At 38.6% G+C, this 14,524-nt stretch overlaps 1 protein-coding gene across 1 annotated transcript in view; it reads right to left on the bottom strand.

Annotated features, from left to right (window-relative positions):
- Positions 1–279: 279 nt before the first annotated feature.
- ZW10 (zw10 kinetochore protein) overlaps positions 280–14,524 on the bottom strand; it is a 32,059-nt gene continuing 17,814 nt past the window's right edge. Inside the window, exons 8-16 of the mRNA XM_059416801.1 lie at positions 13,885–14,048; positions 13,094–13,276; positions 9,049–9,287; positions 6,934–7,005; positions 6,186–6,355; positions 5,207–5,337; positions 4,369–4,500; positions 3,375–3,577; positions 280–887 (exon numbers count right to left, since the gene is read on the bottom strand). Of these exons, the coding sequence (XP_059272784.1) occupies positions 767–887; positions 3,375–3,577; positions 4,369–4,500; positions 5,207–5,337; positions 6,186–6,355; positions 6,934–7,005; positions 9,049–9,287; positions 13,094–13,276; positions 13,885–14,048 (1,415 nt within the window). The 3' untranslated portion in view covers positions 280–766. The remainder of the gene's footprint in view (positions 888–3,374; positions 3,578–4,368; positions 4,501–5,206; positions 5,338–6,185; positions 6,356–6,933; positions 7,006–9,048; positions 9,288–13,093; positions 13,277–13,884; positions 14,049–14,524) is intronic.

Below are 14,524 nucleotides of genomic sequence, written 5' to 3'. Positions count from 1 at the left end.
GCCATTTGATAAGGTACTGAAACAGTGGAGTTTAAGAAAAGGTGAAAAAAGATTTCCAACCAAAAAAAAACAGAATTTAGTTGAAATAGAAAAAATGTCAAAAATGTAAACTGAAAGGAAGTCCTAAGACTCCTACAAATTACCAGACAATTGAAGAAAGAAGATGCAATTAAGTCCTCTGTGAGAATCATGAATGTCAACAGAGAGAATGGTACAAAAGACCAGAAAACTCATTGGTCTCTTTTGTCAAAGCTCCTATGTTATTAAAGACAGTCACCCTTAACTCTGAAAAGCATTATTTATTGGAAAGAAATATTAAAGGAAGTCTTCTTAATTCTGGCAAGGACAGATATGGCTCCCCTAGCCCCCAAAATATACCTCCCATCTGCACACAAATTCTTCACCCTGACTCTTGGAATCCCTAGGATTCCTCGATCGGAGGCCAGGGTCTACATCTACAATGGATACGGTTCTCAGAAGGCCCGGAAGCGACATGAAATAATGCTACCCGACAGTTTCTTATCAAGGGAGGATGGCTAAAAAGTCAACCAATTGAGGTGCGTCACTTGACAGTTTATATTAACGTCCAGTTCTTTAACAAAGCCTCATACAAGCCAGAAGGTAAGGCGTTCTTGGGTGAAATCAGACTTCCATGATATCCTGGTTCACCGAAACTAATGGACGATTCCAAGAAGTCTTTAAAATAGTAATTACACCAAGAGAAGAATCCACACAGTCAAGACATGGCTTTCTTAGGAAGACGCAGCTATTTAATCTTAGCAAGGGCAGCTGCTCTTCTTTCTGTGTTCTGGAACAAGGCACGAATTAAAGCTCTTACTTCACTGGAAGAGAATGCAGCTGCCAAGGGCCCTTTTCCATCTGCCCACCTGCAAAATAAAAGATAAAATTCTATTTCCTCTTATGTCTCTGTATAAGCAAGATTTTAAAACTGCTTATTTATACCCAAATGCTCATTTGTCTTAAATGGAAGTAAAACAGATCCTGGCATCCTTCCCCCTCTTGATGGCTCTACCACCAAATCTCTGTAACTTTTGCTTCTCTGAGTTATTTTGGTATCAGCACAGTTAGATGAAGAGATGAGGTTAGGAAGATAACACTGTCCCCCCTTATTCTATATTCACTAAGTCTTGCTTGAACTTGAGAAATATGGCCACATCCTCATATGGTTAAATAGAATCTTGGGATCGGTAACTATTTTTAAAAATGAGCCACAGGCAACAAACTTTAACCAACAAAGGACTGGTATAAAAAATACATAGCAAACTTCCCTGAATCAACAAGGAAATCACAAACAATCCTATAGAATAAAGGGCAAAAATCATGAACAGGCATTTTACAATAGAAGAAAAACAAATGATCAATAAAAAGATGCCCAATATCATTAGAATTTAGGGAAATTTAAATTACAATGACAATGAACTACCATTTCACACTAACAAAAATTTTAGAGCCTGATAATACCAAATACCAGGGAAACTATGAAGCAATAGGATAAATAAACAACGAAATATCTGTACAACAGAATCTGATACAGCAGTGAACACAAACTACAGCTCTGCATACTCTCGTGAATTTCAAAAACAGAATATTGAACACAAGCAGCAAGTTATGGAAGACTCCGTTTATAGAAAGTTCAAACACAAGCAAGACTAAACTCTATTGTTCAGGGATATGTGCAAATGTGGCAAAACTCTAAAGAAAGGAAAAGAAGTAAGTAAAATTCAAGATAGTGGCTGCCTATGGGAAGAAATGTCTGGAGAGGGGCACATAGGAGCCTTCACGGTACTGGTAATATTTTTCTTAAATTAGGTAATAAGAACACAAACATTTTACTTGTTTCCTTTAGATTGTAAATATGTTTACATATATGTAAATTTCATAATATTAAAATATTTAAATGTATACATACGTATATTTCATATATATATTTTATAATATTAAAAGATTTAAACTATATAACTGCAGGTAGTTTCCTCAGAAAAAAATTACCCAATTAGTTACCATTCTTAGGTTTAAGTGAAATCTCTAGGAGAAAAATTCTTCCTAGGGAGAAAATACGAAGCTAAGATATACCAGTACTTCTTCTCACAACAAAGTATTAATGATTATTGGGCTGCAGGAGGGTTAACAGCAGAAAGAAAATTTCTTATCTGCTGCCCTCTGGAGTCTTACCTAAAGACATTACCTACAAAGGACTTGTAAATAACAAATAAATAAATCAAATTTTATACTAAGGTAGTATAGATAGTATAGTTAGTATAGAAATCTCATTTTCCCAGTTTTAGGACAGACAGTATACACTGAGAATAGCTCAGGCACATCGGGATGACTGGTCTGATACAGTGGTGCATCCGTAATGAACTAGTAAATGAACTAGTAAACCAGGCTAAAACAGGCAGACAGGTAGCTCTGAGGATGGAGATGGACCTGAAGGCCGACTCAGGGAGCTCCCTATGTAAAGTACGCATACTCATCAATAATTTACCAAGACAATAATAAAAGCACCCACAAATGTATAACTAACCCATATCTATCCTCCTCTGTGCAGCATCAGTGACATCCGCACACCAAGTATGATACAATAAAGCATGTATTTACTGCTCACAGCAATGTTAACAGATGGTCTCTGATGTCGGGGAAAAACACCATCCACTTTATTTCAGAAAAGATGAATCTTCTCTATGTGTATGATGCTTAATCTCTAAAGCCACTGTACTCCCTGCAGAAGAACTGCTGATCGATCAAACTGTGGTTTGATGCTGAATATTCCATTCAAACAAAAGTCACTTCACTTTTAACAAATCAAAGTCAATCTTACAATGTATCTACTTGGGGCACCTGGGGGCTCCATCGTTAAGCCTCTGCCTTCAGCTCAGGTCATGATCCCAGGGTCCTGCTTCACCCTCTCCCACTCCCCCTACTTGCGTTCCCTCTCTTACTATGTCTCTTTCAGTCAAATAAATAAAACCGTAAAAAAAAATTTTTTTAAATAAAACGTATCCACTGTTGGTTAAAATGGGCAACAATTTCAACCCAGGTGTCAGAAGGTTGTCCTTCTTAAAAATGCAAGATTATTGGCACAGCCTGCCAGAATATGTTCAAGACCAAAGTAATATGAAACAAGAAGTCTTTATGTTATCAAACAGGAGAAAGTGGTAATGAGATCTACACTATTACAGATCATGCAAAGGCCCCAACTGCTGTGACTCAATATGAAACTTTCCTGAGCAAAATCAAGAAACGGAGAAGAGCACTGCTATCAATGGCACCACTACTTTGTAACTATCTTTGGAGAGACAAACAGACACAGAGAGAGAGAGAGAGATAACCCTCTATAAAAGGGTTATACCCACCGATCCCCAATTTCTTGCAGGCTGGCTTGTAATATCATCATCAATTCCTTAAATGGCATCCACTTTGGCACAAAGACTGGAACCTCTTCTTGGTATTTCTTGTTCTTGCTTTCTTCAGACAGAGGTGCAAATACTTGGGGTCCTTCATCCATCACTGTTTTGCATAAGGAATACAATCTATCAGCATCTTCAGTAGAGATGTCCTGGTTTTGCCAAGAGGGAACACAAAAGAAGAGAATTGGGCCAGCTTAGCCGTCAGGAAAATCTTTGGTGCATGCTGTCCAAGGGTCAGATACAGCAATTCATTTTCCAAGCACCTAAGCACACCTTAGCAGACATGAGATATCATCGGCTCTCTGACAGTACTCCTCACGCAAGAATGACACAAAGTGTGTTTCAACAGAATGTCAATAACTTAGTATGCCTACACGAAGAAGCCCATTTCTCTGGCAGAAATGTGGCACGGCTTGCTGAAAAGCGGGGATATTTTTATAAACGAGGATTTGGCCAATCTATGCTGTAGAGACATCAGCCGGCAGAGTCCAGGCAACCTGCATCTAGGTTCACATATGTAATCCCAACGGCAAGAGTGTGCTGAAAAGTGGTATCGGCACCAGGCCGCATCTCACTTTACCAAATCATTTAGTTCACTTGCAAATTAAATAAATATATGACTTCACACTTTATAACACATCTAAGGACTACACAGTTTCCAGGCTTCTCATTCATAATTCACACTATGCTAAAGGGAGAAGCAGTAAATCCTACTTCCTTATATAAGTATAAAAGATAGAACTTAGCCAAGTCTCTAGCAAAACAGAATTAAGATGGAACTGAAAAAAAAAGTATAATGAGTTAGACGTTAAAACATGAGCAATCTCTTCTACCATCTGTGTTGACTAGAAATGAGATTTCAATATCATTTTCTTAGTAAAATTACACTCTGAGACAAGGACCGCCCTCTCAAGTCTGGCGAGCATCTAACGGCCCTTACCTCTAGAACAGTGATTCTGCCGATGATCTCAGAAATTGCTGTATTGAGTAAAGTCCCCATGGCCTTGCAGTATATATTCACCGGCAGGACATCCTGCCACACGATTCCAAGTCTCTTCAGCTGGTGTAGTACCTGTCAGAAGAGTACAGCTGCTGACCCAAAAAAGAGACGGGTGCCAACTCCATTCTGCACATTCACACTCAGCACATGGATATGGGGAAAGAGGCATCATAGGAAGGGGAGGTAAAGTCATCAAAATAACAAGCTTCTTTTGAAGATGTCACCCCAGTGATACCCCTGCCAGATGAAAAAGAGACTTATCCCAAGGATGGGAAAACCACTGCAAGATAAACCAGACGCACTGACAAATGGACAGGATTGTGGACTTACTACATTGTATGCCTGAAGCCAATATAATAGTGTGTATTAGCTTTCACTTCAATAAACAATAAATAAACAAAAACCATGCGCTCAAAATAAATAAATAAATAAATAAAAAGGCAATGACAAATCATGTAGGAGAGAGAGGGGCACTGAGGTAAAAGCTATTATTTCAGATTTCCCAAACTCAAATTTGTGGATCAAAACCTTGCTAGGACACTTATTAATAACTAGTCATGTTTATTGGATGGACAAAAAGAAAGATAGCTTCCTATTGGCTTGGTGGGATAAGGAAAGGGAAAGATTGTAAGCATGACTATAAAAGTACCCCTATCTTCCCATGGGCGTTATAGAGAATCAACTGAGCTACCTACTGTGCATTCTTTGCTGTGTAAAACACGAGGGGGAATTATCTAGTGGAAAAGTACAAATCCCACAGCTAACAGCAGCTGCCCACCTGCCGGACTGCTTTACTTGCTGCAGAGTAATTCTCTTCATCGTCCATGTTGGAAAAGTTTCTAGCACTTGACAGTCTTTCCAGAAGTTCTCCTTTCTGTGCTCTCATTTGGCCCAAAAAACACTCTGTCCCTATGGTGCAGAAATAGAAGAAAGAATTCTAAAAGTTGTTCCGTTGCATACTAGAACTCCAGGGTGGAGGAAGAGAGACAAGCATGAATCATCCATAATTCTGCTTATTCGAAAACAACTGCTTGCCTGATGACATCATAAAGCTGCTATAAGGTTACTAGAAATAATCACTTCTAATACATTAGCCAGTCCCTCTGAACCAACTCTCCAGATAGTAAGTCTTTCCCAGTATTCTGTCCAGGGTCAGATAAGAAATATTAGTTATTCCAAAGAAGCAGCTACTCATTTTTCTAATAGATCTATACCACCTAAGTTAGAAATCAGGAAGTAAAAAGCTAAGTGAATCATATACAGTCCCTGCTTTTCTTAGAATATCGTTATAGTAAACATATTGATTTATTCCACATTTCATTTCTTTTGATTTTTAATAATGCCAAGTAAACCTAGGTAGAAGGGCAGAGAGCTATCTTGAGGTTTTGCAAAAGAACAAGCAGTGACATTAGTAAGCACTTACCGACAATGCTAACAGAATTATCACAATCCAAATCTCATTATGTGTCATTCTACTGACATGACTTTGATTTGGTGAATTCACTGCACACCAGCCATGCAGCCTGGATCTCTAATGTACCATGAAATCATGTCATAAAAAGTAATATTTCCACAAAGACTGCATTCACTTTATAAAATTAAATAACCGGGAACAGCTGCAAACTAAATGCTCTCCCATTTCCAATATAGCTCAGGACCACCACCTAATTTCTAGCTGCCTCATTCATAAGTTACAAAGACACTAGGCTGAGAAGCTGCATGATCACTCTGTTTTCCTAAAATGAAGGTATCGTTACCAAGTCTCCTGAAGCCAGGTACGAGATCCACAAAGGTCGTGGTGCCATCACAAAGAATGGGGGCAAAACGCGATCTGAACTGATGCCCAAGCGTCAGCAGGTGGTGAGCAATGTACATACAGTTGTTGTGGTGAATAGCGGCCAACTGGGGCAGTTTTTGAAGATTCTCCCTAGGCCAGGAGGAAGGGGAGAAAGAGAAAGAAATCACAGGTTACCAAGGCTGAGACAAGGTCCAGTCTCATCACTCCCACCCCAGTCAGTCAGAAGGAAACTATTCTGCCCGAGTGCAGCCTGATCCTATAATCCTACCCCTGTAATTAACAGGAAAGAAGGAGCAAGGGAACCCAGATGTTGACCTGTGCTGACTCTGTATGTAAACCAAGCAGAGCTGTACCCAGTCATTCCCCTCAAACCCAACGCTGACCAGTCAGAGCAAGTAGAGACTTGCTGCCCTTCTGCCAAATTCCTTTTTCACTTAGACAATGAAGCACTAAAACTCTTCTAAATCACTAGTTTTCAAATTGGCTACAGACCAGAGCCACTTGGGAAAGTTTTAAATATACAGATGTTTAGACTTGAGTAAATAACCAATATTCTCCCAACATGATTTTTTAAATGGTTTATTGCGTTTCATTCTGAATTTTAGTAACCAAAATATTTTTGGTGGGAACATACAATTACTGGCTTTAACCCCACTTACGCCTCAGATATACAGAACCATAGAGAAATCAGACACAGTGGCACTTACTTATGGTATGTTGGCACGACATCATGGAACAAATGGAAGATATTCCTCACTGAGTAGAAAAGTTGAACAGCACTGGAGGAAAAAAAGTTTCAACAGGAATACATAAGGATACTGGCAATGAGAAAAAAAGGTCAAACTAAGTGCACATTAGTCATCAACCAAAACTACAGTTCAAGAGAACACCTGCCCTGGTCACTGCTGAAAACACCCTTAATCTAGATGGAAATATATTCTCAACCAGTATTTACTAACTAGATCGCAGTTCGAAAAACCTAGATCTATTAATAATTTTCAGAATAGCAGCATTAACCCAAAGCCTCTTTCCCATTATCAATTTGCATTCTGCCAGTACCCAGAGTATCCCTTCAGTAACAAATGGAGCTAAGCCTCAAGCAAATGTCACGCTCTCACTGACACACTCTGCAAAGGGCAAGGTATCAATAAAGGCATTCACTTGGTTCTTTTAGAATCAGTCTGACTTTCAGCTTTCACCTTTTCTCTTCCTTACCCCAATGCAAGGAGATGAATCAACATTTCTAGGATAGACTCTAAACTCAAAATTTCTTGCCCTTTAAATCTGGCCTTGGAACACCTCAAGATTATTATTAAAATGCACTTAGAACATATATTAGGTTTACACAGCTTATTCCACATAAGACTATCTTAAACTGTGTACCTTGAATAAGTAACAGGAATTCCACAAATATTTAGAAAAACAAGCCACGGTTACTATATCTTGAAACACTGTTATTACTTGATTACTATTTCATTTTACTTTGGAGCACTTGTTGCTATTCAAGGTTTGGTAATGGGGAAGTGAGTCATAATGTAGTTGTGTTTCTGCTTGTCCTATTTAAAACTATTTCTTTTGGAGGAAAGAATGCATATAGATATGCAGTATAAAAACTACTGTTCAGTGTTCTGTTATCAAAAAATTGAGGAAATAATGCCTTGCCTCTCTAACTTCTGGTCTAGTATGTTTCAGGTGAAATAAGAGTTACCCCTAAATTTATTTTGCCAAAGGAATATATATATTATATATATTTTTTTTTTCTTTAAGGAATATATACTTTTCTACATGTTTGTTCTTCCTCCTTATATTTAAAACTAGATGGGCTTATGAACACAACAATTCCCTGAAGTCATGGAAGTATCTTAGTAAACATGTTCTTTCTAGAGCAGAATAAAATAAAAGGGTTTGTTTGCACGGGGAGATAAAAACAAAAACTCTGGAAGCCAACCTGAGAGGCAATGTAGTTGAGTCAGGCCCTAACTGGGAAAGTTCTTTCCTGTGAGGACAAGAAGTAAAGAACTGCTACCCACAGACTCAAACTAAAGGGGCTTTTGTCAGTCGACTCTACAGCCTGGGCTCCAGCCTGGCATCTTCTCCTCAATTTTGTCTAGGAGTAGGAGAGGAGCTCATGAAGCAGAGAGGTTGAGAACAAAATGTGGACTAGAGCCGGAGGTACCCTGAATACAGGATAGATTAAGAGAAATCATTATCTTGAAATGATAAAATCCGATCTTCAGAACATTCTATGCTTTTCCTTCTACCTTTGGCCTTCCAACCAACCATTACTGCGTCAAAAACAAAAATGTAAAATAATTATAATTAGGGACTGGATTTCAAAACGTAAAATGAATGCTAAGCTAAAAGGCCAGGGCAGGCTGCAGCAGATGGTGTAACAACCACTATTACCATGGCCACCAGTAATAAAATGAATACTGGAGTACTGATCATTGTCCCGGAAGTATTCTAAGTTCTTTACAAGTGCTTCTTCATATAACATCATTCAACCCCTATAAAAAGTAGAAATTAAACAAAAATTAAAAGAGCTTTTTGTAAAAAAGTGATTAACGTATTTAATGTCAAAGAAACTCCATTCGTTCATCCATACACATGCTTCCATTTCTAATATATGCTCTGAGAAGTACATGTTATTGCAGATAAAAGTGAATTATCGATATAGATCTATCTGCTACATTGTTTCTCTAGGGAAAAAAAATACTAACTAATGGGATAAGAAAACCCAAAGAATTCCGCTAATTTTCTCAATAAATGTCCTAGTTTAGATGTGCATATCACCACGTCACTGCCATTTTCAGAACTCTTACCACTGATCACTGCTGGTTATTGCCTCTAGTAAAGTCTGATAGGCAAGTTCCATTAACTGCTTCACAGATTCACTGATGCGGCACGTGGGCAAAGAGAAGGAATGTTGGTCCAATGTATTTTCAGGCTCTAAATTCACCACCTCGTTGTACTGAGTTGTGGACATTTTCTGTACTTCTGGCTTCTCATCCTCCTCAGGACGGGGCAAGTCCGGCACACTTACCTTAGAATCAGGAGTAATCTAAGATTCAAACATAAAACAGAGGAGATGTATTGTCCTCAGAATAATTCAAATGCAAGCTGACAGGAGTTAAGATACTGGTGGACGTGCATGATGATCAAGTTTTGGCTCTACAGTGTAATCAAAAGATTTGAATAAATATGAAAATTATTTTGACAACTGCTTGATCTTGGGTGAGAGCATATCCTAAGAAACCAAGAATCCCCTTTACTGTACCATTCTTCCATTTCTTCTTTGTACTCTTCATATTGTTGGAAAGAGCAAAGCTATAAAACTGGCCCAAGATTTCAGGCAAATGAAAGGACCTTCAAAAATCATCTTTCTCAGACTAGACACCTAATTACTGAAGACCAGTCTAGTTTTGTGTTCTGTTGTCATTAAATTATTCACCATCAGTAAGATGTATTGGCTTAGTCTAAGAAATAACCCATTCAGGTTACCTCTACTAAACAAAACAGAACTTCAAACTAAAACCAAAAAAGCTTTCCTAACATTTATACAGAATGAAAACTCCAGGGCACCTGGGTGGCTCAGTCAGTTAAGTGTCTGCCTTCGGCTCAGGTCATGATCTCAGGGTCCTGGGATCAGGCCCCACATCGGGCTCCCTGCTCAGCAGGAAGCCTGCTTCTCCCTCTCTTTCTGCCTGACACTTGTCCTGCTTGTGCATGTGTCACACTCTCTCCCTTTGGCAAATAAATAAATAAATACATACATAAAATCTTTAAAAAAAGAAAGAAAAGAAAAGAAAATTCCTACACTTATCAAAACCTACTGAAAGAACACTAGGCTGCTAGCCTGGAAACATCAGTGATATTTACCTTGACTTTTAACAAAGTCATTTAACCTCTCTGGACCTCAATTTTCTCATCGTAAAATGAAGAAACTGTGCTACAGTAATGGTCTTCAAACCTTGTTTTCCCAAGATGCCAGAGGGGCCGAAAACCAAAGCAACCAAGCAGGCGGAGCAGCAGGTCTGCTCTGTACATGCTGACCTTCTCCACAAGCCGCTAAGAGAAAAAGCTCCAGGTCTAATAAAAATGTTTATGTCACCAAATTTGCCTTCCTGATCTACAAAATAATATAATAATACCCATTTCAAAGGGCTATTAAGGAGTTTAAATGAGAATATAAATGTCTGGGAGCTGGCCGTCAAATTTATGGCAAAGATAGAGAGAAGAAAAAATGTAATTAGAGAGATGATTAAAAAAACACTAATGTCTGTCTGAAAAATAGTGGGCCCAAAATACACACGACCCAGTGAAGTGACTTCTTGGGGAAGCTGAAGGAACCACGATGGAAGAACATAAGATGTGGACAGTTAAAATGTCAAAACAACAAAAAGTAGTTTTAGATCTTTTGGGAAAAGAGTGGGTATATAATGGGAATTGTTTAGAGAAAATTTAGATGAAAACCATTAAAGGCAATTAAATTGAAAATGGCTTTCAGAAAAAGGAAACGGAGCTTTTCAAAGTTGAGCAGTTTAGAAGATCTAACCCGGGGCTTAAACGCCAAGAGAAAGAACCAGGATTGAATCTAGAGCAGTGGTTCTCAATTAGGGACAATTTTGCCCTCTGGGGGACATGTGACAATGTCTGGAAACATATTTGGTTGTCACAACTGGGAGAGGTGCTACTGGCATCTAGTAGGTAAAGATCAGGGATACAACTAAGCATCTTGCAAAAGGGCCGCAAACAACAAAGAACTACCTGGTCCCAAATGTCCACAGTGCCACTACTGAGAAACCCTGACCTAGTGCAAGCTACTGTTGGGATTTGAGCTCTTGAGGAAAATACAGTCTTAAAAAATGTCAGAGCTAGCTGAGTAGGGAGCTCAGAGATTACCTAGTTCCATTCTGTCACATTACAGAAAGGAAAATGAGGTCCAGCAAGGTTAAAGATTTAGCCCAGGGTCACAGAGCAATTCAGTAACGATCCTATTTATATCAAGAAGTTATGGGACAGGAAAGTGAGAAATACATTAATTCATTTACCAAATGTTTACTCAGTACTAAGTTTACAGTATTATGTACAGGTATTTTCTTGGTGCTGGAGATAGAACAGTAGTCAAAAGGGTGGCGGGGCGCAGCGGGGGGGAAGCCCCACATGGAGTTTATTCTCTAAAGAGAAAGAAACAATAAGTAATTCATTGGGTATGTTTGTTGATAATAAGAAATATGAAGAAAAATAAAGCAAGGAGAAAACAGTACAGGATTGGGGGAGGTCACAATTTTAAAAGGAGTTGCCAGAAAAGGGAACAAGTCATCCAGGTATCTGTAGTAAAAATGTACCAAGCAGAGGGGACAAGAGACTCAAAGGTTCTGCAACCAGGTGTGCCGAGCAAATTCGGAGAACAGCAATGAGGCCAGCACATCTGCAGCCTGTAGCTGAAGAATGTAATAGCAGAGCGGGTCAGAGAGGGAATGGCAGGACAAATCCTATAAGGCTTTACAGGCTACAGTCAGGCTACTGGGTCTTTTTCTAAACAGATTTTGTGCAGGAGAATTACATAATCAAGGAGTATTTATGTAAAAATAAATAAAACCCCACAGCACAGCTGCTGGCACTGAGTGGCCTATAGCTCCTTAATAATCCAAAATACCTCAAAATGTTTTAAAATCTGTGCATCTCAAAGGGCTAATGAACTGTTTTGCTGGGTGGACACTGTAACAGGGGACCCCCAAGAAAAAGGGAGGATCGCAAAAGAAGGGAGAGAAGGAAGAAAAGCCTAGTCCCTATCACTGTGACAGGAGAAAAAATGGCTGAGGAATTTTCTATTCAGGGACTACCTTCGTCTGTTTTACTTTAATCTAAGTAACACCTTACATTTACCAGATATTTTATATACACAAAACAAAACAAAACAAACAACCCAGAAAAGAAAATACACAGACTTACCTAAGGTCAAAGGAGTAAATTACCTTTCATGCAAATTAAAGAGCCCACTGACTTTGCAGATAATTGCTGAAAGCCTACAATGATTATCTTTTTTGTTTTATTACTTTGACTACAAAACTAGTGCCTCTGTTAGCCAAAGACATGAACTCAACACTTTCACAACACGGTATAATCTCTGGACATAACAAAACCCAATCAGGGCACCTGGACGGTTCAGGTCATGATCCTGGGGTCCTGGGATCTAGTCCCACATAAGGCTCCCTGCTTCTTCAGGAGCCTGCTTCTCCCTCTGCCTCTCTCATGAATAAATAAATAGTCTTTAAAAAAAAAAAAAATTGCAGGGGTGCCTGGGTGGCTCAGTTCGTTGGGCGGCTGCCTTTGTCTCGGGTGATGGTCTTGGCGTCCTAGGATCAGGTCCCACATAGGGCTCTCTACTCGGTGGGGAGTCTGCTCCTCCAGCTGACCTCTTTCCTCTCATGCCCTCTCTCATGCTCCCCTCTTTCTCAAAAAAAATAAATAAAATCTTTTTTCAAATAATTAATTCATTAACTCATTAATTTAAAAAAATTACACCTGTCCCAAAATTGTGTACCAAAAACGCAAGTAATAAAATCGAGAAAAATCTACATAGGTTGATATATGGTCTAATTTCAACAACAGGGATCTCTTATATTTACATGGGCTTTTCAATGTCCACAATGCTTTCATGTACACTATCTCATCTGGGCCCCACAGGTATCCTAGAAAAGACGCAGATATCAGGACCACTTGAAAGATGAGAGAACTAACTACTGGAAGATGAATAACCTCCCAGTGCCTCAGCAACTGTCATGCTCTTTCACTCTACTAAATGTGTCTCAAAACTGCATGCCCCTTCCTAAATACAACAGAACACAAGATAACTCCCAGCACCTTCACAGTGTTGTGAATTTCAGAGGTCATTAGGTTTCTGGCTGCCACAATCACATCCTGACATTTCTTGTTAGCAAAATGAGAATTGATGTTACGGGCGTATTTCAGCAAATCGGTAGTATCTCCTTTTAAAAACCTCATCTCCTTGAGGGCATTTTCAAATTCTTCAGTAGACTGTATGATCTGAGAAAGAAAGAGAAATGGGAAAAAGGAAAAAAAAAAAAGAATTACATACACACAGTCTATTTCAGTATTAAAATTTCAAATCCAATATAGAAAATATAACAAGGACCAGCTGGTCATTTAAGTTTTACAGCAAACCAGCAGCTTGAAGGTATACATATATTAGACATTCTTTCAGCCCTAAGTTAATTAGGAATAGTACCTTCAATATAAACTTCTGATCTACTGAGTAAAAGTGGGACGAGCTCTAAAATAAATACACTTATTTTTCAAGGAAATACATTTCCTTATTTCAAGGAAATGTTAAAAAAAAAAAAAGCAAAAAAAGTAAAATGTCATATAGTAACTACTATGGTTGATGAGTATAAAAGAACAATGGTTTTTCAAAAGGTAGCTCACTCACAAAAATATACTTAGAAAGTAAACACTCTTCCCAATAAAAAGGTAGAAAGCAAGGAGAGAAATGAAGTAACAGCGAATTTGCTTCCACTCCCTATTAATAATTTCCTTAAAGATGTCACTACACAGCAAAAGGTATCCCAGGAAAAACAAGACACTGAGAGGCACCTACAGTCTCGTATAACCTTCTGTGGCATGTCTGCACTCACCTCCTCATACTGCTGTAACTTGCTGCTGTTAGTTGGGATAGAATAAACCAAACAGTTTTTAATGAGGCACTCGGACAAGTCCTCCCAGACCACGTCACCAAGCATCTCAGCCAATACGATCTTAGGTGTTTTTTCATTTTCTAGGTCAGTATCAAGAGGTAAATCTGAATCAAAAGAAAAACTTTTAAAAACAAGAAGCCATTCACAGTTCAGATTATGAGCAAGTTCCCTAGTTTTCTAGAATTCTTTCATTTTAGGATGGGGAAGAACACAGAACAGACAATTCTACAGTTATCTCAAGTACTTGCGTGGGACAAAGCATGACATACAATGATTACTTTATTTTCAGTGCTCAGCTGAAGAGTCTGCACTGTATTACTGCCTGCACTCTACAACAATGAAGTATTAAGCCATCTACATTATGCAGTAATCATCTACTGCTAATCTACTGATCTGATTATATGACAAGCACTCAAGTTCTGTATGCCAAGTTGAAACTCATTTAGAATTAAATCCCAGTTCTTTAATAATGAATAAACATCCTCTGTCATCTCTGCCTAGGATCTGCATGTTTATCCTAAGTAAAATATCAATAAACATCTTATATTACAGTGTAATACCTAACCTGGCAAACGAAATA

The sequence above is a fragment of the Mustela nigripes genome, chromosome 1 (genome assembly GCF_022355385.1).
Source record: "Mustela nigripes isolate SB6536 chromosome 1, MUSNIG.SB6536, whole genome shotgun sequence".
Taxonomy (NCBI): domain Eukaryota; kingdom Metazoa; phylum Chordata; class Mammalia; order Carnivora; family Mustelidae; genus Mustela; species Mustela nigripes.
This window is presented reverse-complemented; position numbering and strand designations above follow the sequence as displayed.